At 45.5% G+C, this 23,511-nt stretch overlaps 1 protein-coding gene across 1 annotated transcript in view; it reads right to left on the reverse strand.

Moving 5' to 3' along the window:
• LOC139264383 (ubiquitin thioesterase otulin-like) overlaps positions 1–23,511 on the reverse strand; it is a 92,436-nt gene that overhangs the window by 23,817 nt on the left and 45,108 nt on the right. Inside the window, exons 6-7 of the mRNA XM_070880750.1 lie at positions 20,056–20,175; positions 13,126–13,395 (exon numbers count right to left, since the gene is read on the reverse strand). Coding sequence (XP_070736851.1) covers positions 13,126–13,395; positions 20,056–20,175 — 390 coding nt within the window. The remainder of the gene's footprint in view (positions 1–13,125; positions 13,396–20,055; positions 20,176–23,511) is intronic.

The following is a 23,511-nucleotide window of genomic DNA, read 5'->3' on the forward strand; positions in this document are numbered from 1 at the left end:
TCCCAATGAAGATACCCATCATACTGTGGACGATTGGAATTTAATAAAGATGTTTGTTCAGATGTTCACATCACCTCCAAAGACCTCCAGAACTCATCCGAACTCCCCCGAGGTTGAAGCAGAGCAGCCTTTTAAATGATGCAACATGTGATTTAGAACATGGCGTCCATGCCGCCGTGAGTAGTTCCGGTTAGTTGCACAGTTTCCCGGAGATTTTTTGGGCGAGCGATATTGTGGGCGAGATGTGTGCGAGATGGTGAAAGTGACGCTGGACGATCTCCTGGGCGTTCGTTTCGGCAAATGTGATCATTACGACGCCCATTCTGATGATTCCGCCCAAAAAAAGTGGTTGGGCGGTATTATTTTTTCCTGGCATTCCTACATGGGGAAAGTAACGCTCGCCGATAAGTGTCCGGAAAATGGACGTCAGTGTCCATTTTGTGGCTAAATGGCCGATATCTGGGTGTTATACCTCATTTTAGCTGTAAAATGGACGTTCAGTGGGCATTATGCGTGCAAAAAAAGTCTAAAATCTAGCCCTTGGTCCGCGTTGCATCTTGTATTGCTACAGTTGTGATTTTTCCAATGCTCTCACACAGCACTCCTTCTCACACAACTGGCTCTTTAAAAATGGCCGATTGCGAAATCCGAGCTGTACTGAGCATGCGCGTCCATTGGAACGTCAAAAATGTTTTTAAAAATTCCGCGCGTGCGCAGAAGGTGCAGCATTGTTTTTTGGCGCAGACAGTAGGCCCCACCCCTCGAGGAGACTGGACACATTGCACGGCACCAAATTAGAATTATACAGCGGGGAAAGTTTGGCAAAATATTTCTGGCGCGTTTCTGACCTAGAAAACCCGGCGTAACTCTACCAATACGCCAGAAAACGGGCTTGGGGAAAATTGAGCCCTTTACTCTTAATATTTAGAATAAATGACTTGGATTTTGACATCACTGGAATACATAACCCCAGATAATTTTTTCTCATTTCCATAGTTCAAGTTAGCTAGATCAAAAATACATTACAGAAATTGATCTTACATTCTCCAAAAACTTTTGGTGCAGCTCAACCAAGAGAGAAATGCTTACTTAGTGTTTTCTTACTGGACAATCATACTGGCTCTTCAGAGTGATTACATACTGCATTAATTTTCAGAAACAATAGAGCTTTTGTGCCCAAATTACTGGCATTAATGAAGTCAGTACAATGGCTCACTGCTCAGCACCCTGGATTATTTACATCTCTAATGAAACACCCCAGGTTGTATTTAGTAACAATGGGGGTCAATTTCCACTGAGTTTCTCCTGCTCATCTGTCATAACTACAGCAGAAGAGCTGCGGAAACTCAGGAAACAAGGGGAGAACTCCAATGGAAATTGGCCCCCAATATGTTTTTGGATATTACATGAAGCACAGAAGGCCCGGTAGACAAGCAATCACATCGCTACAGGTCATCGTACTGAATTAGTCATTTCTTTGTTTTTAAAGAAAACACTACATCAGGATTTTGACTGATTCATCAGACCCTGCAAGAACTCAATTCAAATTATTCACATGCTCTCGGATTGGCACTCCTTACGTCCTACAAAAAACCTTACTGGGGTGTGGTCAAATAGGTGCTGCCCTCTGATGCCTTATCCAAATGCTATTCTTCATGTGAGCTTAAACAGTGAGTGTTGATTTACATAAGAACATAATAGTAGCAGGAGTAGCCTGCTCTGCCATTTAATACGATCTTGGCTGATCTGATCATGGAATCAGGTCCACTTCCCCGCCCACTCCCCATAACCCCTTATCGGTTAAGAAACCATCTATCTCTGTCTTAAATTTATTCAATGTCCCAGCTTCCACAGCTCTCTCAGGCAGTGAATTCCACAGATGTACAACCCTCAGATCAGATCAGCCATGATCTTATTGAGTGGCGGAGCAGGCTCGAGGGGCTAGATGGCCTACTCCTGTTCCTAATTCTTATGTTCTCAGAGAAGAAATTTCTCCTCATCTCAGTTTTAAATGGGCAGCCCCTTATTCTAAGATTATGCCCCATAGTTCTAGTCTCCCCTATCAGTGGAAACATCCTCTCTGCATCCACCTTGTCAAGCCCCCTCATAATCTTATACGTTTCAATAAGATCACCTCACAATCTTCTGAATTCCAATGAGTAGAGGCCCCACCTACTCAAACTTTTCTCATAGGTCAACCCCCTCATCTCCGGAATCAACCTAGTGAACCTTCTCTGAACTGCTTCCAAAGCAAGTATATCCTTTCATAAATATGGAAACCAAAACTGCACGCAGTATTCATCATGTGGCCTCACCAATACCTTGTATAACTGTTACAAGAATTCCCTGCTTTTATACTCCATCCCCTTGGCAATAAAGGCCAAGATTCCATTGGCCTTCCTGATCACTTGCTGTACCTGCATACTATCCTTTTGTGTTTCATGCACAAGTACCCCCAGGTCCCGCTGTACTGCAACACTTTGCTATCTTTCTCCATTTAAATAATAATTTGCTCTTTGATTTTTTTTCAGCCAAAGTGCATGACCTCACACTTTCCAACATTATACTCCATCTGCCAAATTTTTACCCACTCACTTAGCCTGTCTATGTCCTTTTGGAAAGGTAAAGACAGGAAACCCCAACAGTCATAATGCCACTCCCAAATTCGTGCTTTGATAAGTGGCTTTCTTGTCACTTAGTGCTTTTAATTATTTTCTTCTCAAATTGCTTTAAACTTTAAACTCGTTTGTCCTTATTTTGCAATATCAGCTAAATTTTAGTTCTTTTCAATTTTATTTCTCTCATTTTTCTCCTCCTTCCTCAGTTACCTTGCATTTTTCAACTTCTCTTTTACTTCCTTCCATTTCTGTGTTATGAAACCCATGACCAGAGTCACAAGGCCATATGGAAAGCAAATATGATGCTACAGTGTATGGCTAGGACAGTTAAATACAAAACTAGAAATACGATACTTGCATTGTGAAAGGCCTTGGTATGTTGCATGCGGAAAATTGTCAAGTTTTGGAGGTTATTGGTGGAAGGGTGAAAACAGGCACTAAGTGTACTAATAAAATACACCTGTTGAAAGTATGCAATTTTGCGCCCCTAATTGCTGAATAGTATAATTTGCATTTGCCTGGAGGTACGAAAACAGACACCTGCAGGTTTAGCATTCAAGCACTGATTAGAAGTAATTATCGTGGAGCAGTGCATGTGGACTCCATGCACCCACTTCCACTTCTAACAGCATACTTCCGATGGCTCAGGGACAGAGGGAGAGGGTGCACAGGTTCTCTGACACGGCACTGGTGGAGGACGTCCAGAGGAGGAGAGATATCCTGTATTCGCAAGGGAAAAGGAGCCCACCTTGCCCCTCCTGTCTCTCTCTCTCCTGCAGCAGCTGGTGCTGCTCTGCCTGGCCTCGTATCCTCCTCCAGAACAAGGGGGTCCCCTTGCAAGATGCCCATGACCAAGCACTTCTTTTCTCCTGGTGACTCGTATAAGGTAGAGTAGCACAGCACTCGTTTCTTTTCAGGTGAAATTCACAAATTTCTGGAATAAATGTTTGAGGGTGCTGTTGAAGTCTTGACAAACTGTCACAAAAGTCCTCTTCAAACCTCCAGCGGCAAGTGAACTGTTATATATGCAGACTATATACTCTCTGTGTAGTCACTGTATAGTTGCATAAGACGGAGACTTGTTACCTGATGTACTATCAATAAGATTTACTGTGTGTATATACAATGCTGGCACCACTAGAGGGCGCAACTGTGGAGACGGGGGTTTCCTGCCCCTGTGGCAGAGGCTGTCCACCAGAGGGCACTGCGGTGAGAGACCTGAGGGTCACCTGCATAGGTGTGCAGGGCCCAATATAAAAGGCTGTCCACCATGCTTGTGCCTCACTGGAGTTACGAATAAAGGACCAAGATCACTACAGTTTGAGTACAACACATTGCCTCGTGGAGTCATTCATAAGCGCATTACAGACATAACATGAACAATGAAAGCTGAGCATGACTTTTAATAGTGCTTGAAATCCTCAGCAACGACTTGTTTACTCATATTCAGCTGATCGCTGTTAGGAGAGGGTGATGGTTGAAGCGCTCACCACCAAAATGCAATGCAACCCCTTTAATGAGCGCTAATAGGCAATTTAATTGCCAATCGGCCTCTTAACGATCCTAGGGTGCACTTCACTCCTTTCCTAAGTTGGAGCCTAGTGCTAAACACAGGCTAACTGGCACTGCAACTCAAGACCCCATCGTGGCCACTTCGGAGGCTCTTTAATGCCTGATGTATCTGGGGGAAAATCACCCCTGATATCCTCCACCATATACGAGAAGTTATCACAGTAATGCCAACCCCACTGTCTCATAAATCATGAGATAAACTCTTGAAAAATCATTAGATTTGGTAAGAAATCATGAGTTGCAATTTATTTCAAACATAAACCAATATAGATTGATAGTTCATTTATAAACCTCATTAGTGACTTTATCAGAGAGCTTGGGGATGGCTGAGAGAGGGCGTGGCGTGTGATCCGCTTGCCTCCGGCCGGGTCCCTAGCAATGCAGCCCATGGTGCGCACGAAGAACACAAGAACATAAGAACTAAGAAATAGGAGCAGGAGTAGGCCACTTGGCCCCTCGAGCCTGCTCCGCCATTCAATAAGATCATGGCCGATCTGATCATGGACTCGGGTCCACTTCCCTGTCCACTCCCCATAACCCCGTTACTCTCTTATCGCTCAAAAATCTGCTTCTCTGCGCCTTAAAGATATTCAACGACTCAGCCACTGCAGCTCTCTTGGGCAGAGAATTCCATAGAATTCCAAACCTCAGAGAAGAAATTCTTCCTCATCTCAGAGCGCTGGAACAATACATAGAAAATAGGTGCAGAAGTAGGCCATTCGGCCCGTCGAGCCTGCACCACCATTCAATAAGATCATGGCTGATCATTCACCTCAGTACCCCTTTCCTGCTTTCTCTCCATACCCCTTGATCCCTTTAGCCGTAAGGGCCACATCTAACTCCCTCTTGAATATATCCAATGAACTGGCATCAACAACTCTCTGCGGCAGGAAATTCCACAGGTTAACAACTCTCTGAGTGAAGAAGTTTCTCCTCATCTCAGTCCTAACTGGCTTACCCCTTATCCTTAGACTGTGTCCCCTGGTTCTGGACTTCCCCAACATCGGAAACATTCTTCTTGCATCAAACCTGTCCAGTCCCGTCAGAATTTTATATGTTTCTATGAGATCCCCTCTCATCCTTCTAAACTCCAGTGAATACAGGCCCAAGTCGATCCAATCTCTCCTCATATGTCAGTCCTGCCATCCCGGGAATCAGTCTGGTGAACGTTCGCTGCACTCCCTCAATAGCAAGAACGTCCTTCCTCAGACTAGAAGACGTGAACACAATATTCCAGGTGAGGCCTCACCAAGGCCCTGTACAACCTCCCTAGTAAGACCTCCCTGCTCCTATACTCAAAACCCCTAGCTATGCAGGCCAATATACCATTTGCCTTCTTCACCGCCTGCTGTACCTGCATGCCAACTTTCGATGACTGATGTACCATGACACCCAGGTCTCATTGCACCTCCCCTTTTCCTAATCTGCCACCATTCAGGTAATATTCTGCCTTCGTGTTTTTGCCACCAAAGTGGATAACCTCACCTTTATCCACATTATACGGCATCTGCCATGCCTTTGCCCGCTCACCTAACCTGTCCAAGTCACCCTGCAGACTCTTAGCATCCTCCTCACAGCTCACACCGCCACCCAGCTTAGTGTCAACTGCAAACTTGTAGATATTACACTCAATTCCTTCATCCAAATCATTGTTTATTGTAAATAGCTGGGGTCCCAGCACTGAGCCCCGCGGCACCCCACTAGTCACTGCCTGCCATTCTGAGAAGGACCCGTTAATCCTGACTCTCTGCTTCCTGTCTGCCAACCAGTTCTCTATCCACATCAGTACATTACCCCCAATAACATGCGCTTTAATTTTGCACACCAATCTCGTGTGGGACCTTGTCAAAAGCCTTTTGAAAGTCCAAATACACCACATCCACTGGTTCTCCCTTGTCCACTCTACTAGTTACATCCTCAAAAAATTCCAGAAGATTTGTCAAGCATGATTTCCCTTTCATAAATATGCTAACTTGGACCGATCCTGTCACTGCTTTCCAAACGCGTTGTTATTTCATCTTTAATAATTGATTCCAACTACTGATGTCAGGCTGACCGGTTATAATTACCCGTTTTCTCTCTCCCTCCTTTTTTTAAAAAGTGGTGTTACATTAGCTACCCTCCAGTCCATAGGAACTGATCCAGAGTCGATAGACTTTTGGAAAATGATCACCAATGCATCCACTATTTCTAGGGCCACTTCCTTAAGTACTCTGGGATGCAGACTGTCAGGCCCCGGGGATTTATCGGCCTTCAATTCCATCAATTTCCCTCACACAATTTCCCGCCTAATAAGGATATCCTTCAGTTCCTCCTTCTTACTAAACCCTCGGTCCCCTAGTATTTCCGGAAGGTTATTTGTGTCTTCCTTCGTGAAGATAGAACCAAAGTATTTGTTCAACTGGTCTGCCAGAATGGAATTGCTTTTCAGAAGGCTACAGATTTATATAGATTACTCGACAGCACGGGTGTAAAGCTGGCTGGAGATAAAGCCAGTGAGGGCTCAGGAGAACCTGACTTTGATCACTGGACAATTGGCAAACCTCCTCTCACCCCGAGATTTGAGGATTGGTGGGATTTGTCTCGACAGATTGGAGAAATGATGGAAGAAGGCTTGGAAGTCTGCTGATTCTAAGCTGAGGATACAGTGAATGCTCTGCCATTAAATGCAAGTCATGGCATGTGGGGTGGGGAAATCGCTGGCTTAAAAATGAACAAAGAATCTACCCCCGAATCCATTTCAGATTTAACGCAAATTTAAGCAATCGACTCAGACCTATTGAGCATTGCAGGCTGTGGATAAACCATTGCACTCCATAGGGTTCTTGAAGAATGCGTTGATGCAGGAATCTGGCTACTGCTGTTCGGCAACCAGTGATCCCTCAGAGATATCACGAGTCTGTGTTCAGATTGCCAGCCCAGTCACGGCTCAGGAACTTAGATCCCCTGCCAACCATCAGTGGCTGAATCATACGGAACAGAGAACTGCAATCTCCTCTCAAATAACCTCTCCTCCACCTATAAATATTGTTTTATGGGAAGAGATAGTGAACATCCACTAGCGAAGGTAGTTTCCAATCTCGGTGGCCAACACTGCTGTGCATTGACCTATCGGAGTCCCGCCCAGCATCATTCCCTGAGTAAATAAAACGCTGTTAAATCACGAGATTGCGAATTGGGTTACAGTTTCATTAAAAATCGCATGTCTTGTGATTAATTTGCGAGAGTTGGCATTACAGATATTACAATCCTGCAGAAGGTCCAGAGGAAGATCACCAATGTGATAACCAGACTCCGGTCACTTAATTATCGAGATAGGCATAGGGAACTGGAGCTTTTTCACTGAAGCATGGGCAACAAATTTGGCTCCCAATAGTTTTGGCCAGTTTTTGTAAAAAAAGGCTTCTGCCCACTTCCGCACTGTTCACCTTGTTGCTGAGGACAAAAGCGTGGGCATTATGTGCTGCGCCAGCAGTATGCAGAGTAGGCATATAACGTGGAACACTAATTTGACACACGACCTGTCATTTTGATGTCGCTGCTCCATTGAATGCCCTTTCCTAAACACAAACAGCTGAACATGTATTCAGCTGCACGGGGGGGCCCTCCCACCAGCGCTACTTAAAGGGTTACATCCAACTTGCAGGCAAGTTGATTGTTGCTTTTATACTGGTTCTTGCAGAGTTTGTCGGAGTACTGTTGCTAAAAATATTTTAAAGGTTGTTAAAGTGTGCAGAGAGTGCTGCTAGACGTTAGGAAGGCATTGGCTGCTACTGGAAGGCCTCCGAGTACACCACTTGCTCCCAGTCATGGGGACTCTACTTGTAGCCCCAGAGCAGGACGACGACTGTGCTGCCAGTGATCCTCAAGATGACCGTAGCCCTGAATGTTTTCACCAGCGGATCCTTCCAGGCTGAAACAGGCGACATAGCAAACATCTCGCAGTTCACCATCCGTCACAGCAACTGGGAGGTCAGAGAGGCTCTGTACACTCGAAGAGGAAAGTTCACCCGTCTTCTCTCTAAACAGAGAAGCAGGAGCGCGCACATGGCGAAGCTAGGATATTGGGCTTCCCCACGGTGCAGGGTGCCATCGACTGCACACACGTGGCTTTGCGGACACTGTATCTCAATGGTGAGATGTTCCATAACCGCAAAGACTACCACTCACTTAATGTGCCGTTGTTGTGCAATCATGCCCAGCACATCATGATGGTGAATGCCCGCTATCCTGGCAGCAGTCACGATGCCTTCAAGATGTGCCAGTCTGCTATGCCAGCAGTCTTCCAGTCACCACGTCGAACCAGAGATTGGCTGCTTGGCGACAAGGGCTATCTGCTCTCCACCTGGCTAATGACTCCCCTCTGCAACCCCACCCCTTGTGGCCAGTACACATATAATGAGTCATACTGCCACAAGGAACATCATCGAGCAGACCATTGGGGTGTGCAAGCAATGGTTCCGCTGCCTTGACCGCTCGGGAGGAGCCCTCCAGTACTTTCCAGAGCGTGTGTTCCAATTAATGGTGGTGCGCTCCAGTCGAGACTGGATCGACTGGGTCTGTATTCACTGGAGTTTAGAAGGATGAGAGGGCATCTCATAGAAACATATAAAATTCTGACAGCACTGGACAGGTTAGATGCAGGAAGAATGTTCCCAATGTTGGGGAAGTCCAGAACCAGGGGACACAGTCTAAGGATAAGGGGTAAGCCATTTAGGACGGAGATGAGGAGAAACTTCTGGTTAGCCTGTGGAATTCCCTACCGCAGAGAGTTGTTGATGCCAGTACATTGGATATATTTAAGGGGGAGTTAGATATGGCCCTTACGGCTAAAGGAATCAAGAGGTATGGAAAGAAAGCAGGAAAGGGGTACTGAGGTGACTGATCAGCCATGATCTTATTGAATGCTGGTGCAGGCTCGAAGGGCTGAATGGCCTACTCCTGCACCTATTTTCTATGTTTCTATGTTACTCCACAATTTGGCCATCATGAGGGCGCAGCCCTTGCCACCATGGGTTCTGCGACCACCTCAGGAGGAGGACACGAGTGAATAGGCTGTCCCTGAGTGCATCAGACTCTGGTTCCCCTGAATGAAACCCCAGATCCCCGTTGCTCAACGCTTCCCCACCTTGCCACCCCCATCATAGAACATCACAGCATCCTCTTGCTGAAATGAAAGCCACCACAAAACAAACATTCCAAACCACATTTATAAATCATTCAATACAATACTACATAACAAAAAGTTAACTAATCACCCTTGTGTATTTCCTTCGTGCCCGTCTTACATGTGCCTTTGCTTATCCAAGTGCTCCTACAAAGTGCTCCCCAGTGGCTGCAGCATGGCTGGTGGAAGGCTGCAGACTTCTTGGTGTGGGAGACCACGATGGCCTTGCAGCTTTGGGCCCAGAAGACCCGGCTGTAGACTGCACCACCTCGGCATGGGCGGCAGTAGTCTGGTTGGCTGGGACAGGCAACAGCAAGGGCACTGGCAGACTGGCAGGAATGGAAGTATGAACGCGGTCATCCTGAGAAAGGACAGCAGGTTTATGCTCCACAGAGCACTCCTCCTCAGTAATCCTAGTAATCTGTTAGAGGACAGATTGCTGTGACACCCTGCAAGCCCCTTTGAACACTGGCAGCAGTCTGAGCTCCATGGCAACAAGCTGAGCCTGAATTATGAAAAGACTGAGCTTCCACTGAAGCACTCGGACGTTGGGTCACTTCTGCATGTGCTGCAATGGAAGCTGAGATATTGGCCATCAGACCCTGCGTCATGACTGAGTCCACAAGTGCTTTAATGGAGTTGCCCATCAATTCCATCCTGGAAATCTTGGGCTCCAAGCTCTGCGCAAAGCCCTGTGCAAGATTGGTGCCAGACTCCTCAGTGCTCCTTGACCGGGACAGCAGGCTGGTCTGCCAATGCACCAAACATTTCTGTGTGCATGTCCATCACTCTTCTTCTGAAGGCCGTGCGATTGAAGTCCTCATCTGAGTCCTCTGCAGCTGAACTCGTGTGCAACCTCGCCCGCTGGGGATCTGGCATCTGCGCTATCATTTCCCCCTATCCTGGCAGCTGGCCACTTGTGCTTGGTGACTCACCAAGTGCAGATCCTGCCTCTATACTACCCTTCAAATAACCCGCATTGCCAATTTCTGAGCTGGTGCCTGCAAGTGTGAGATCGAGTGACTGTTTCTTCTCGATCACTCTCCTCTTTGCTTTTCCTGCACTGGCTGGGAGCTTGGAGTTCTTGGATATTTGAAAGGAGAAAGGCACATGGGTAGGGTTGTGGTGAGGGGAAGGTGTGAAAGCAAAATGCTTACACCATCAGCAGTTTGTAAGTGAGGAGATTGTGGGATGAGGGGAAAGAGTATGAATGAATCGTTATCAATGGTTTCAGCCTCGCCAATCGCCACAGCCTCAGTGACGGCCCCTCCAATGATGTCAAGCGCGGTCTCCTCCAGTGGGGTCAGGCTATGCAGACTTGCTCGTCCCCCGCCGATTAGCTGCTGCTGTCTATGGTTGTGAGCCACCTTGACCTGCAAGAGAGAGGTGCATCAATGAGTGTGGTGCAATCTATTTGGATAATGCGCCTGTCATGATTGAATAGCTGGAAGTGTGTGCATGGTGTTATGAGATGGCGTGAGGCTTGCAGCAGTGGTAAGTGTATGAGGGTGAGGTGAAGCTGTGAATGTTAGGTATGAGTCGTTATTGATCAAGATTTTGGTAGTTGAGTGATGGGGGTGTGGTGCATTGAGCAGTGTGAGACTAGTGGTGCTATTGGTAGGAGACGGCTTTTGAAGATTCATTCACTGACCTTGACCACCCTTGTGAAGTCATTAAACTTCATTCAGCACTGGATGCAGTTCCTCAGGGCAAGACTGCTGCCAGTGACTGCTTCAGCTGTTCTTATTGTGAGTCTAGAGGGCATACTGGCCCACTGCTGGTAGAGAACCTATCTCCTCCATTTTACCCTCTGCACCAATGCCTCCAGTGCTGCGTCTAGGTACCTAGAACCTAGGTGTCCAGAACTTAGGTGTCCTTTCACTGACCTGTTGAGCCATAACTATCTGACACAAACAGTTCTATGAGCTGCTGAAAGCAGTAAGCGCCTCCCCTTTCGTACCTCCAGCACAAATGTCTGCACTTACTTTCAACAGATGCCGGCCGATTGCGATCTCCGTGCCCGTTTCCGGGCCAATCAAATTTTTAGCCCATAAATTTTGAGAGAATACGATTGAGATCTTTGAAATGATGAGGGGCATGGATTCTGTTCAGGTGGATAAGTTATGAGTTGGATAGGACGAAGGGGCATCAGTGCAAAATAAAAAGAGGTCTAGTAGACACCAAGAAGTACTTTATTTTAGAGAGTCAGTGACCTCGAATTGATTGGCAAAACATGTAGTGACTATGGATTTGCGAGGGGCCTTCAAATCTGAACTGGATGGTTCCTATGATTGGAAGACTTCTTCAGCTATGGAAGGTCAATAAAGCTGTGACTAGTGATATCAGTTACTCCAGTGTCCGAGAACTTGGTTGATTGTCTTCAGGGATCAGAGAGGAGTTTCCCAGAGTTTCTTTCCCTCTCCCAGTAGATCATGTGATTTTAATGGGGGTGGCGTGGGGGTGTGGAAGATGGAGTTGATAGTGCATTTGCACTATGTTTAGACAGGACAGCCTAGATGAACCAGTTGGTCCTTTCCTGACCGTTTTCATATATTTCATTAAGACAGCAGGTGCTGAATGGGCCTGATGGAGTTCTGTTCAAGGAGTGAGGAACAATTGAACCGAGTCAGCTCTGAACGTTCCTCCAGATCTCCAGTAATCAGTTCTGGAAGGCATTGCCAGAGGTCTACAAACAAGCTATCTGCTCTGTCCTTTCTAGGTCTGTGAATGAAATGCAAAATGTTGGAACCTAACAAAAAAGAAAAGAAAACTATCCCCCAACATGAGCTGAAATGGTTATTGAAAGACTATATAGAACTGCCCCCAGTCACCAAGATCCACAGCGCTGCCCTGGACACTGTGGACCACTTCTCATATCTCGGGAGCCTCCTATCAACGAGAGCAGGCATCGACGACGAGATCCAACACCGCCTCCAGTGCACCAGTGCAACCTTCGGTCGCCTGAGGAAAAGAGTGTTTGAAGACCAGGCTCTCCAAACTGCCACCAAGCTCATGTCTACAAGGCTGTAGTAATACCTGCCCTCCTGTATGGCTCAGAGACATGGACCATGTACAGTAGACACCTCAAGTTGCTGGAGAAATATCACCAACGATGTCTCTGCAAGATCCTACAAATCCCCTGGGAGGACAGGCGCACCAATGCAGTCCTCGGCCAGGCCAACATCCCCAGCATTTAAGCACTGACCACACTCGATCAACTCCGCTGGGCAGGCCACATAGTCCGCATGCCACTCATGAGACTCCCAAAGCAAGTGATCTACTCAGAGTTCCTTCATGGCAAACGAGCCAAAGGTGAGCAGCGGAAACGCTACAAGGACACCCTCAAAGCCTCCCTGATAAAGTGCAACATCCCCACTGATACCTGGGAGTCCCTGGCCCAAGACCGCCCTAAGTGGAGGAAGTGCATCAGAGAGGGCGCTGAGCACCTCGAGTCTCAACGGCGAGAGCATGCAGAAATTAAGCGCAGACAGCGGAAAGAGCGTGCGGCAAACCATTCCCACCCACCCCTTCTCTCAACGACTATCCATCCCACCTGTGACAGAGTCTGTGGCTCTCGTACTGGACTGTTCAGCCACCAAAGAACTCACTTCAGGATTGGAAGCAAGTCTTCCTCGATTCCGAGGGACTGCCTATGATGATGAGAACATTGAAGCTATAGATGGTTAGATTTGGAATACATAATCTATGTTTTACTCAAGCTATTCCTTACCTATCCAATTTGGTACATGATTATGTATCATTGCTTACCTCTTCAAGACTTCTGGTGTGGCCAATCAAATTTAGATGGTTGACCATGAGATAGTATGGGTAAAGCGATGTATTCCTTACAAACAGATGCTTACAAAATTCAGGAACATTTCTTCCATTTTCCAGGGCATTGTAAAGGTGAATGGCTTTGTACAACATTAGAAACTTCATAGCTTCATAGATTCTTTGCTCAGTTACTTCATCTTCAACCAGATTTCCACATTCATTTGCTCTTCCTGTCTCACTTTCTATGCGACATATTGCTGTCCACTGTAAAAAGAGAAATTGTATAATTGTTCACACCGATATTTGTTTATTGAGAAGTTATGCCAATATGTTTTATCTATCATCCTTTGGAATAACTCAAATTACTGTGTGCAATATTATTGTACACTTAACACATTTGTATGAATCTGTTGTTTTAATAGAAGCATATTCCATTTATATTACTTTATTCCAATAAATTAAAACTTCTATTAAAATAATTAAAACATTTGATTCATACATGTATGGTAAACTGTAGAGTTTAATTTCCAAGCAATAGTTATATTTTTTTAAATTATGTTCTTTCAGTGTACAGAATCCAAAAATCTAAATTTTTAATAAAAACTGTCATTGGATAAGACTAGCTAGAAAGTAGATTCTCCTATTTTGAACAGCCGAGATCTGGTGATATCCTTGATTGGAATTTGAACATGATTTTCTGTAATACGAGATTCACTGGTTTCTAGTTTGCTTGCTGGTTAGACATCTTGTCATAGAGCAGAACTTAATGTTAAGGGGAGGGGGTTAGGCCGGAGGACGTACCCCCAGCAAGAGTTGCTGGATGGCCATTGTATGTGGGAATCCTGGGTAATCTCTCCTCTCCCTAGACATGGGGATGCCGAGACCAGTTAAGGAACCCTCACCCCTCAACCAGTCCCGTAATAAGTATTCTTGGGTTCTGGGCACCATTAACAGTCGCCACCACTGTCCCCACCCGCCCCCCCCCCCTCGCGTCCCCGTCCTCCCCCCTCCTATTAAAACACAAATATGTAATAAAATGCCTCAGATTTAATACCAAACCTTGTGAAGAGCCAGGGGAGCTTCTAGAAGTTTTTCCACAAGGCAGACTGGTCACGAAAGTAAAAGCCCGTGGGATCCAAGGCAAAGTGGCAAGTTGGATCCAAAGTTGACTCAGTGGCAGGAACCAAAGGGTAATGGTTAATGGGTGTTTTTGTGACTGGAAGGCTGTTTCCAGTGTGGTTCCGCAGGGCTCAGTACTGGGTGCCTTGCTTTTTGTGGTATATAGTCAATGATTTAGACTTGAATGTAGAGAGTATGATTAAGAGGTTTGCAGATAATACAAAAATTGGCTGTGTGGTTGATAATGAAGAAGAAAGCTGCAGACTGCAGGAAGGTATCAATGAACTGCTCAGCTGGGCAGAACAATGGCAAATAGAATTCAATCCGGAGAAGTGTGAGGTAATGCATTTGGGGAGGTCTAACCAGGCAAGGGAACACACATAAAATGGTAGGACACTGAGGTGTGTAGAGGAACAAAGGGACCTTGGAATCCATGTCCACAGATCCCTAAAGGTAGCAGGCTAGGTAGATAAGGTGGTTAAGGAATACAGAATACTTGCCTTTATTAGGCGAGCATGGAATACAAGAGCAGGAGGTTATACTGAACTGTACAAAACACTAGTTAGGCATGTAGATCTGGTCACCACATAACAGAAAAAATGTGATTGCACTGGAGAGGATACAGAGGAGATTGACGAGGATGTTGCCTGGACTGGAGAATATTACCTATGAGGGAAGATTGGTTAGGCTGGATTTCTTTTTTTTTCCCAATAGAGGAGGCTGAGAGGGAACCTTATTGAACTGTATACAATTATGAGGGGCATAGAGTGGATAGGAAGGACCTATTTCCCTTAGTAGCGGGGTCAACAACCAGGGGCATAGATTTAAAGTACAGAATCCGGACACCGGGCCGATCCGTGGCGGGATCATCCGGAAACCAGAAAATGTTCCAAAATCCCTCCCTCGGCCTTGGCCCGACCTCCGGCCGCCCGACCTCCCCTCACCTCAGCCGGACCTCACCCGGCCTCCCCCTGACCTCTGGCCGCCCGACCTCAGCCCGACGACACCCCCCACACCCCCCCAACCGACCCCCAGAACTCCGGCGACCTGACTGACCACCTCCCCCAACCTCCGGCGGATGACTGTCCTCCCCACACCCACCGACCTCCAGCGGCCTGACCGATCCCCCCCTACCTACCTTCCTCGACTCAGGCAAAGACGTTCCAAAATCCGGAATCCAGAACGGCCTCGGTCCTGAGGTTTCCAGATTTCGGACGTCACATCTGTAATTGGTAGGAGGTTTAGAGGGGATAGGATTGGAAATGTTTTCACCCAGACAGTGGTGGGGGTCTGGAACCCACTGCCTGAAAGGGTGGTCGAGGCAGAAACCTTTACCACACTTACAAAATATTTGGATGTGCACTTGAAGTGCCGTAACCTACAGGGCTCCGGACCAAGAGCTGGATAGTGGGATTAGACTGGATAGTTCTTGGTCAGTGGGCACAGACACAATGAGCCGAAAAGTCCTCCTTCCGTGCTGTAAATTTCTATGATTCTATGATTTTATGATCTTCTGACCCTGTTGTGAGGATCCGATAGTACCTTCCACTCTCCATGCTCCACTCATAAACCCACTCCAGCGCTCAAATCCCAGTCACTACCTGCCGTGGATTGCAATTAATGCAACTGGCAGGCTGCACTGTTTTAGGTTTATAGTGAGATCTGTGCATGGGGCCCCTGGCAGAGTCTCCATATTTAGATATCAGCCCTGGAGATTTATGTGTTAATGGAACCCTGATATCAATCTCACCTTCTGCTAGATCAACCAAGGATGAGCACTGAGTGTATCCAGAAGGATCTCTGTAGGTCCTATCATCAGATTGAAGGAAAATATGAACTCAAAAGGAGGGAAGTGGTTTAACATTTGAGGGGGGAAACTAATTGTTTTAAATGGTTCACACCTTTTAATTCTACACAAAACATCTTTCAACTTTGACACATCTACTGCTTTTTGTTTCTTTGTTTGACCCTGTGGCTTCGTTTATTTTCATAGAAACATAGAAAATAGGTGCAGGAGTAGGCCATTCGGCCCTTCGAGCCTGCACCACCATTCAATAAGATCATAGAAACATAGAAACATAGAAAATAGGTGCAGGAGTAGGCCATTCGGCCCTTCTAGCCTGCACCGCCATTCAATGAGTTCATGGCTGATCATTCCTTCAGTACCCCTTTCCTGCTTTCTCTCCAGACCCCTTGATCCCCTTAGCCGTAAGGACCATATCTAACTCCCTCTTGAATATATCCAATGAACTGGCATCAACAACTCTCTGCAGCAGGGAATTCCACAGGTTAACAACTCTCTGAGTGAAGAAGTTTCTTCTCATCTCAGTCCTAAATGGCCTACCCCTTGTCCTAAGACTATGTCCCCTGGTTCTGGACTTCCCCAACATTCTACGCGCATCTAACCTGTCCAGTCCCGTCGGAATCTTGTATATTTCTATGAGATCCCCTCTCATCCTTCTAAACTCCAGTAAATAAAGGTCCAGTTGATCCAGTCTCTCCTCATATGACAGTCCAGCCATCCCTGGAATCAATCTGGTGAACCCTCACTGCACTCCCTCAATAGCAAGAACGTCCTTCCTCAGATTAAGAGACCAAAACTGAACACAATATTCCAGGTGAGGCCTCACCAAGGTCCTGTACAACCGCAGTAAGACCTCCCTGCTCCTATACTCAAATCCCCTAGCTATGAAGGCCAACATACCATTTTGCCTTATTCACCGCCTGCTGTACCTGCGTGCCAACTTTCAATGACTGATGTACCATGACACCCAGGTCTCGATGCACCTCCCCTTTTACTAATCTGCCGCCATTCAGATAATATTCTGCCTTCCGTGTTTTTGTCCCCAAAATGGATTACCTCACATTTATCCACATTATACTGCATCTGCCATGCATTTGCCCACTCACCTAACCAGTCCAGGTCACCCTACAGACTCTTAGCGTCCTCCTCACAGCTCACACCGTCACCTAGTTTAGTGTCATCTGCAAACTTGGAGATATTACACTCAATTCCTTCATCTAAATCGTTAATGTATATTGTAAAGAGCTGGGGTCCCAGCACTGAGCCCTGCGGCACTCCACTAGTTACTGCCTGCCATTCTGAAAAGGACCGGTTTATCCCGACTCTCTGCTTCCTGTCTGCCAACCAGTTCTCTATCCACATCAGTACATTACCCTCAATACCATGCGCTTTGATTTTGCACAACAATCTCTTGTACAGGACCTTGTCAAAAGCCTTTTGAAAGTCCAAATACACCACATCCACTGGTTCTCCCTTGTCCACTCTGCTAGTTACATTTTCAAAAAATCCCAGAAGATTCGTCAAGCATGGTTTCCCTTTCATAAATCCATGCTGACTTGGACCGATTCTGTCACTGCTTTCCAAATGCATTGCTATTTCATCCTTAATGATTGATTCCAACATTTTCCCGACTACTGATGTCAGGCTAACCGGTCTATAATTACCTGTTTTCGCTCTCCCTCCTTTTAAAAAAAAATGGTGTTACATTAGCTACCCTCCAGTCCATAGGAACTGATCCAGAGTCAATAGACTGTTGGAAAATGATCACCAATGCACCCACTATTTCTAGGGCCACTTCCTTAAGTACTCTGGGATGCAGACTATCAGGCCCTGAGGATTTATCGGCCTTCAATCCCATCAATTTCCCCAACACAATTTCCCGCCTAATAAGGATATCCTTCAGTTCCTCCTTCTCACTAGACCCACTGTCCCCTAGTACATTCGGAAGGTTATTTGTATCTTCCTTCGTGAAGACAGAACCAAAGTATTTGTTCAATTGGTCTGCCATTTCGTTGTTCCCCATTATAAATTCACCCGAATCCGACTGCTAGGGACCTACGTTTGTCTTCACTAATCTTTTTCTCTTCACATATTTATAGAAGCTTTTGCAGTCAGTTTTTATGTTCCCTGCAAGCTTCCTCTCGTACTCTATTTCCCCCTCTTAATTAAACCCTTAGTCCTCCTAGGTTGAATTCTAAATTTCTCCCAGTCCTCAGGTTTGTTGCTTTTTCTAGCCAATTTATAAACCTCTTCCTTGGTTTTAACACTATCCTTAATTTCCCTTGTTAGCCACGGTTGAGCCACCTCCCCGTTTTATTTTTACTCCAGACAGGGATGTACAATTGCTGAAGTTCATCCATATGACCTTTAAATGATTGCCATTGCTTATCCACCGTCAATCTTTTAAGTATCCTTTGCCAGTCTATTCTAGCCAATTCACGCCTCATACCATCGAAGTTACCTTTTCTTAAGTTCAGGATCCTAGTTTCCGAAATAACTATGTCACTCTCCATATTAATAAAGAATCCTACCATGTTATGGTCACTCTTCCCCAAGGGGCCTCGCACAACAAGATTGCTAATTAGTCCCTTCTTATTACACATCACCTAGTCTAGGATGGCCAGCTCTCTAGTTGATTCCTCGACATATTGGTCGAGAAAAACCATCCCTAATACACTCCAGGAAATCTTGCTCCACCGCATTACTACCAGTTTGGTTAGCCCAATCAATATGTAGATTAAAGCGCCCATGATAACTGCTGTACCTTTATTGCACACGTCCCTTATTTCTTGTTTGATGCGGTCTCCAACCTCACTACTACTGTTTGGTGGTCTGTACACAACTCCCACAAGCGTTTTCTGCCCCTTGGTATTCCGCAGCTCCACCCATACCGATTCCACATCATCCAAGCTAATGTCCCTCCTTACTATTGCATTAATTTCCTCTTTAACCAGCAACGCCACCCCGCCTCCTTTTCCTTTCTGTCTATCCTTCCTAAATGTTGAATACCCCTGGATGTTGAGTTCCCAGCCTTGGTCACCCTGGAGCCATGTCTCCGTGATGCCAATCACATCGTATCCGTTAACTGCTGTCTGCGCAGTTAATTCGTCTACCTTATTCCAAATACTCCTCGCATTGAGGCACAGAACCTTCAGGCTTGTCTTTTTAACATACTTTGCCCCTTTAGAATTTTGCTGCAATGTGGCCCTTTTTGTTTTTTGCCTTGGGTTTCTCTGCCCTCTACTTTTACTGTTCTCCTTTCTATAGTTTGCTTCTGCCTCCATTTTATTTCCCTTTGTCTCCCTGCATAGGTTCCCATCCCCCTGCCATGTTCGTTTAACTCCTCCCCAATAGCACTACCAGACACTCCCCCCTCGGACATTGGTTCCGGTCCTGCCCAGGTGCAGACCGTCCGGTTTGTACTAGTCCCACCTCCCCCAGAACCGGTTCCAATGTCCCAAGAATTTTAACCCCTCCCTTTTGCACCACTCCTCAAGCCACGTATTCATCGGAGCTATCTTGCAATTCTTACTCTGACTAGCACGTGGCACTGGTAGCAATCCTGAGATTACTATTTTTGAGGTCCTACTTTTTAAATTTAGCGCCTAGCTCCCTAAATTCGTCTAGTAGGACTTCATCCCGTTTTTTACCTATATCGTTGGTACCTATATGCACCACGACAACTGACTGTTCACCCTCCCTTTTCAGAATGTCCTGCACCCGCTCCGAGACATCCTTGACCCTTGCACCAGGGAGGCAATATACCATCCTGAAGTCTCGGTTGCAACCACAGAAACGCCTATCTATTCCCCTTATAATCGAATCCCCTATCACTATAGCTCTCCCACTTTTTTTCCTGCCCTCCTGTGCAGCAGAGCCAACCACGGTGCCATGAACCTGGCATATTATTCATTTTGAATTGCCTGATCTCACTTGTGCTCACTGTAGCTCGGTGGAAATGTAGACAAGCAGTTTATATAGCATCGAGTCAAAAAATGCACCTTCTTCTGGAGCGTTTCCAAACACATCTCCAGTTTTTCAATGGAATTTCCACAAAGTTTATGTTCCAAACACCACTGATTTATCCAGTCATAGCCTTCCTGGGACAACTTTTTGGGAATCTATGGATGTGAAAACAAAGTTAGTTAATTGGTGCTATAATTCCAACAAATTTGGTCATGGCATGTTCACTGGGCTCATGAAATCTTTTCTTGTTTAATGCAAGTATAGTCTACTCCCTTTAATTTAAAGATGCTTAATTCGAATTATCGATTAATTCAAATTGGAAGTGTGCAAAAAAGTGGCTCCTGTCTGGATAATTAGATTTTCTTTCAAGCAAACATTGACTAATAAGTGTAAACTGTACAGTATATAATCAGAAGCAAAATACTGCAGATGCTGGAATCCCCAGCCCCCTCAGAGCCTGTTTCTTTATTTTTTGCTCTTTGTCTCTAATGGCAGTTGGTTATTATCCCACCATTCACATCCTATCTTGACTAATGTTTTTCTAACTCCTGGCATTACCATTTGAATTTGGGCCATCATCCCTTTTGTCTCTCTAATCTCTCTTGTCTTCCAACCTATCACAGATCTTCCCTTTTGTTCTTTCTTCCCCTCCCCCTTTCAGTGCTTTTCGAACACTCTCCAGTTCTGACAAAGGTTCATCGACCCGAAACATTAACTCTGCTTCCTCTCCACAGATGCTGCCTGACCTGCTGAGATTTCCAGTATATAATCAGCAAATTCAAACTGTGGAACAAAATTAAATCAGCCTAGCACTTTACAAGGGATGTCAAGACCTTGGAGAGGGTGCAGAGGAGATGGTACCAGGGATGAGGGAATTTAGTTATGTGGAGAGACTAGAGAAACTTGAATTGTTTTCTTGGAGAAAAGGTTAAGCGGAGATTTAGGAACACAAGAACAGGAGGCGGCCATTCAGCTCCTATACCTGCTTCCGCCATTCAATAATCTGTATTCTAACTCCATCCGTCTTGGGTCCATATTCCATTAATACCCTTGGCTAACAAAAATCTATCGATCTCAAATTTAGAATTATTAAACGAGTATCTACTACATTTTGTGGCAGAAAGTTCCACACTTCTACCACCCATTCCATGAAGAAGAGTTTCCTAACCCTTCTCCAGAATGGCCTGGCTTTCGTTTTAAGGTTATGGCCCCTTGTCCGAGACTCTCCCACCAGTGAATCGCTCTATCTACCCTATCAATTCCTTTCAAAATCCTAAAAACCTCAATCAAATCACCCCTGAGCCTTCTTTCGAGGGAATACAAGCCTAATTTATATAATCTCTCCTCATAATCGCTACCTTGGAGCCCTGGTAACATTCTGATGAATCTGCGATCCACTCCTTCCGAGGCCAATATATCCTTTCTAAGGTGCAGTGCCCATAACTGTATTAACCAGGGCTTTGTATAGCTGCAGCAAAACTTCCTCTCCTTTATATTTCCAGCCTTCTAGTTATAAAGTCTAACATTCCATTAGCCGTTTTGATTATTTTTTGGACCTGACCACTACATTTTAGTGATCTGTATACACAGACTCCTAAATCTCTTTGGACAGCCACTGTTCATAACTTTTCACCATTTAAAAAAATATCTGGATTTATCCTTTTTTGGTCCAAAATGGATGATCTCCCCATACCTGTATTGAAATCCATCTGTCAGTTTTGCCACTCACTTAATCTATCAATGTCTCTTTGTATTTTTATACTTCTGTCTACACTACTTATTATGTCAACAATCTTTGTGTCATCAGCAAACTTGGATATATGGCTCTGTATTGTTTTATCCAAGTCATTAATGAATAAATCTCTCATCGTGCTCTCTCCAAGCTCATTTTGTCCATGAGATTTATCTCCTGCTCACGTGACCCTATTCCCACCAAACTGCTGACCACCCAACTTCCCTTCCTGGCTCCCATGTTAGCTGATGTTAATGGTTCCCTCTCCTCGGGTACTATCCCCCTCCCTTTCAAATCTGTGTCATCACCCCTCTCCTCAAAAAAAACCACCCTTAGCCGCTCTATCCTTGCAAACTATTGCCCCATCTCCAACCTCCCTTTCCTCTCAAGTCCTTGAACAGGTTGCCACCTCCCAAATCCGTGCCCATCTTTCCTGCAATTCGATGTTTGAATCCCTTCAATCACGTTTCTGTCTCTGCCACAGTACTAAAACAGCCCTTATCAAAGTTACAAATGACATTCTATGTAGCTATGACTATGGTGAACTATCCCTCCTCATCCTTCTTAAGCTGTATCTCAACTGCATGCTGCTCTTCGGCAACATCATCCATAAACACATCAGGTTCCACACATACACTGATAACACTCATCTCTACCTCAACATTACCTCTCTCGATACCTCCACTGTCTGATTTGTCATACTGCTTGTCCAACACCTAGTATTGGATGAGCAGAAATTTCCTTCATTGTCTTCGGTCTCCGCCACTAACTCTGTTCCTAGCAACTGTCTGAGGCTGAACTATACCGTTCGTAACCTTGCTGTCATATCGGACCCCAAAATGAGTTTCTGACCAGATATTCGCTCCATCACCAAGACTGCCTACTTCCACCTCCACAACATTGCCTGACTCCATCCCTCCCTCAGCTCATCTGCTATTGAAACCCTCATCCATGCCTTTGTTAGCTCTAGACTTGACTATTCCAATCCTCTCCTGGCCAGCTTCGCATCTTCCACCCTCCGTAAACTTGAGCTCATCTGAAAACTCTGCTGCCTCTATTTTAACTTGCACAAGTCCCGTTCACCCATCGCCCCCGTGCTCACTGACCCAAATTGACACCCGGTCCAGGAACATCTCTATTTTAAAATTCTTATCCCTCCATGACCTCACCTCTCCCTGTCTCTGTAGAATACTCCAGCAATACAAGCCTTCGAGGTCTCTGCACTCCTCCAATTCTGGCCTCTTGTGTATCCATAATTTTAATCGTTCCACTATTGGCGGCTGTGCCTTCAGCTGCATGGGCCCTAAGCTCTGGAATTTTCTCCCTAATCCTCTCCACCTCTCTCTCTCTTCTTCTTTAACATGATTCTTAAAACCTTCCTCTTTGTCCAAGCTTTTGGTCATCTGTCCTAATATCTCCGTTTTTGGCTCAGTGTCAAATTTTGTTTGATAACACTCCTGCCTTGGAACATTTTACAATGTTAAAGGTGCTATATAAATGCCAGTTGTTGTTTTTGGATCTGGTCTACAGTACAAATAAGACAACTCCATTCAATCTTACTGCGCTGCATAGATTCAATAGTTAAACCTAGATAACAGGACAGAGGGAATCTCAACTTTCAACAACATGAGCAGGACTCAAATCCTCACTTTTCCGCTTGGGTAATTTGAAGACAATACAAAACTGTATACAATTTGACTTGTGAGGGTAGAACTGATTGCTGAAGCCCATGTATGAATATTTAATGCACTCGTACTAA

The sequence above is a fragment of the Pristiophorus japonicus genome, chromosome 5 (assembly GCF_044704955.1).
Source record: "Pristiophorus japonicus isolate sPriJap1 chromosome 5, sPriJap1.hap1, whole genome shotgun sequence".
NCBI classification, from domain to species: domain Eukaryota; kingdom Metazoa; phylum Chordata; class Chondrichthyes; family Pristiophoridae; genus Pristiophorus; species Pristiophorus japonicus.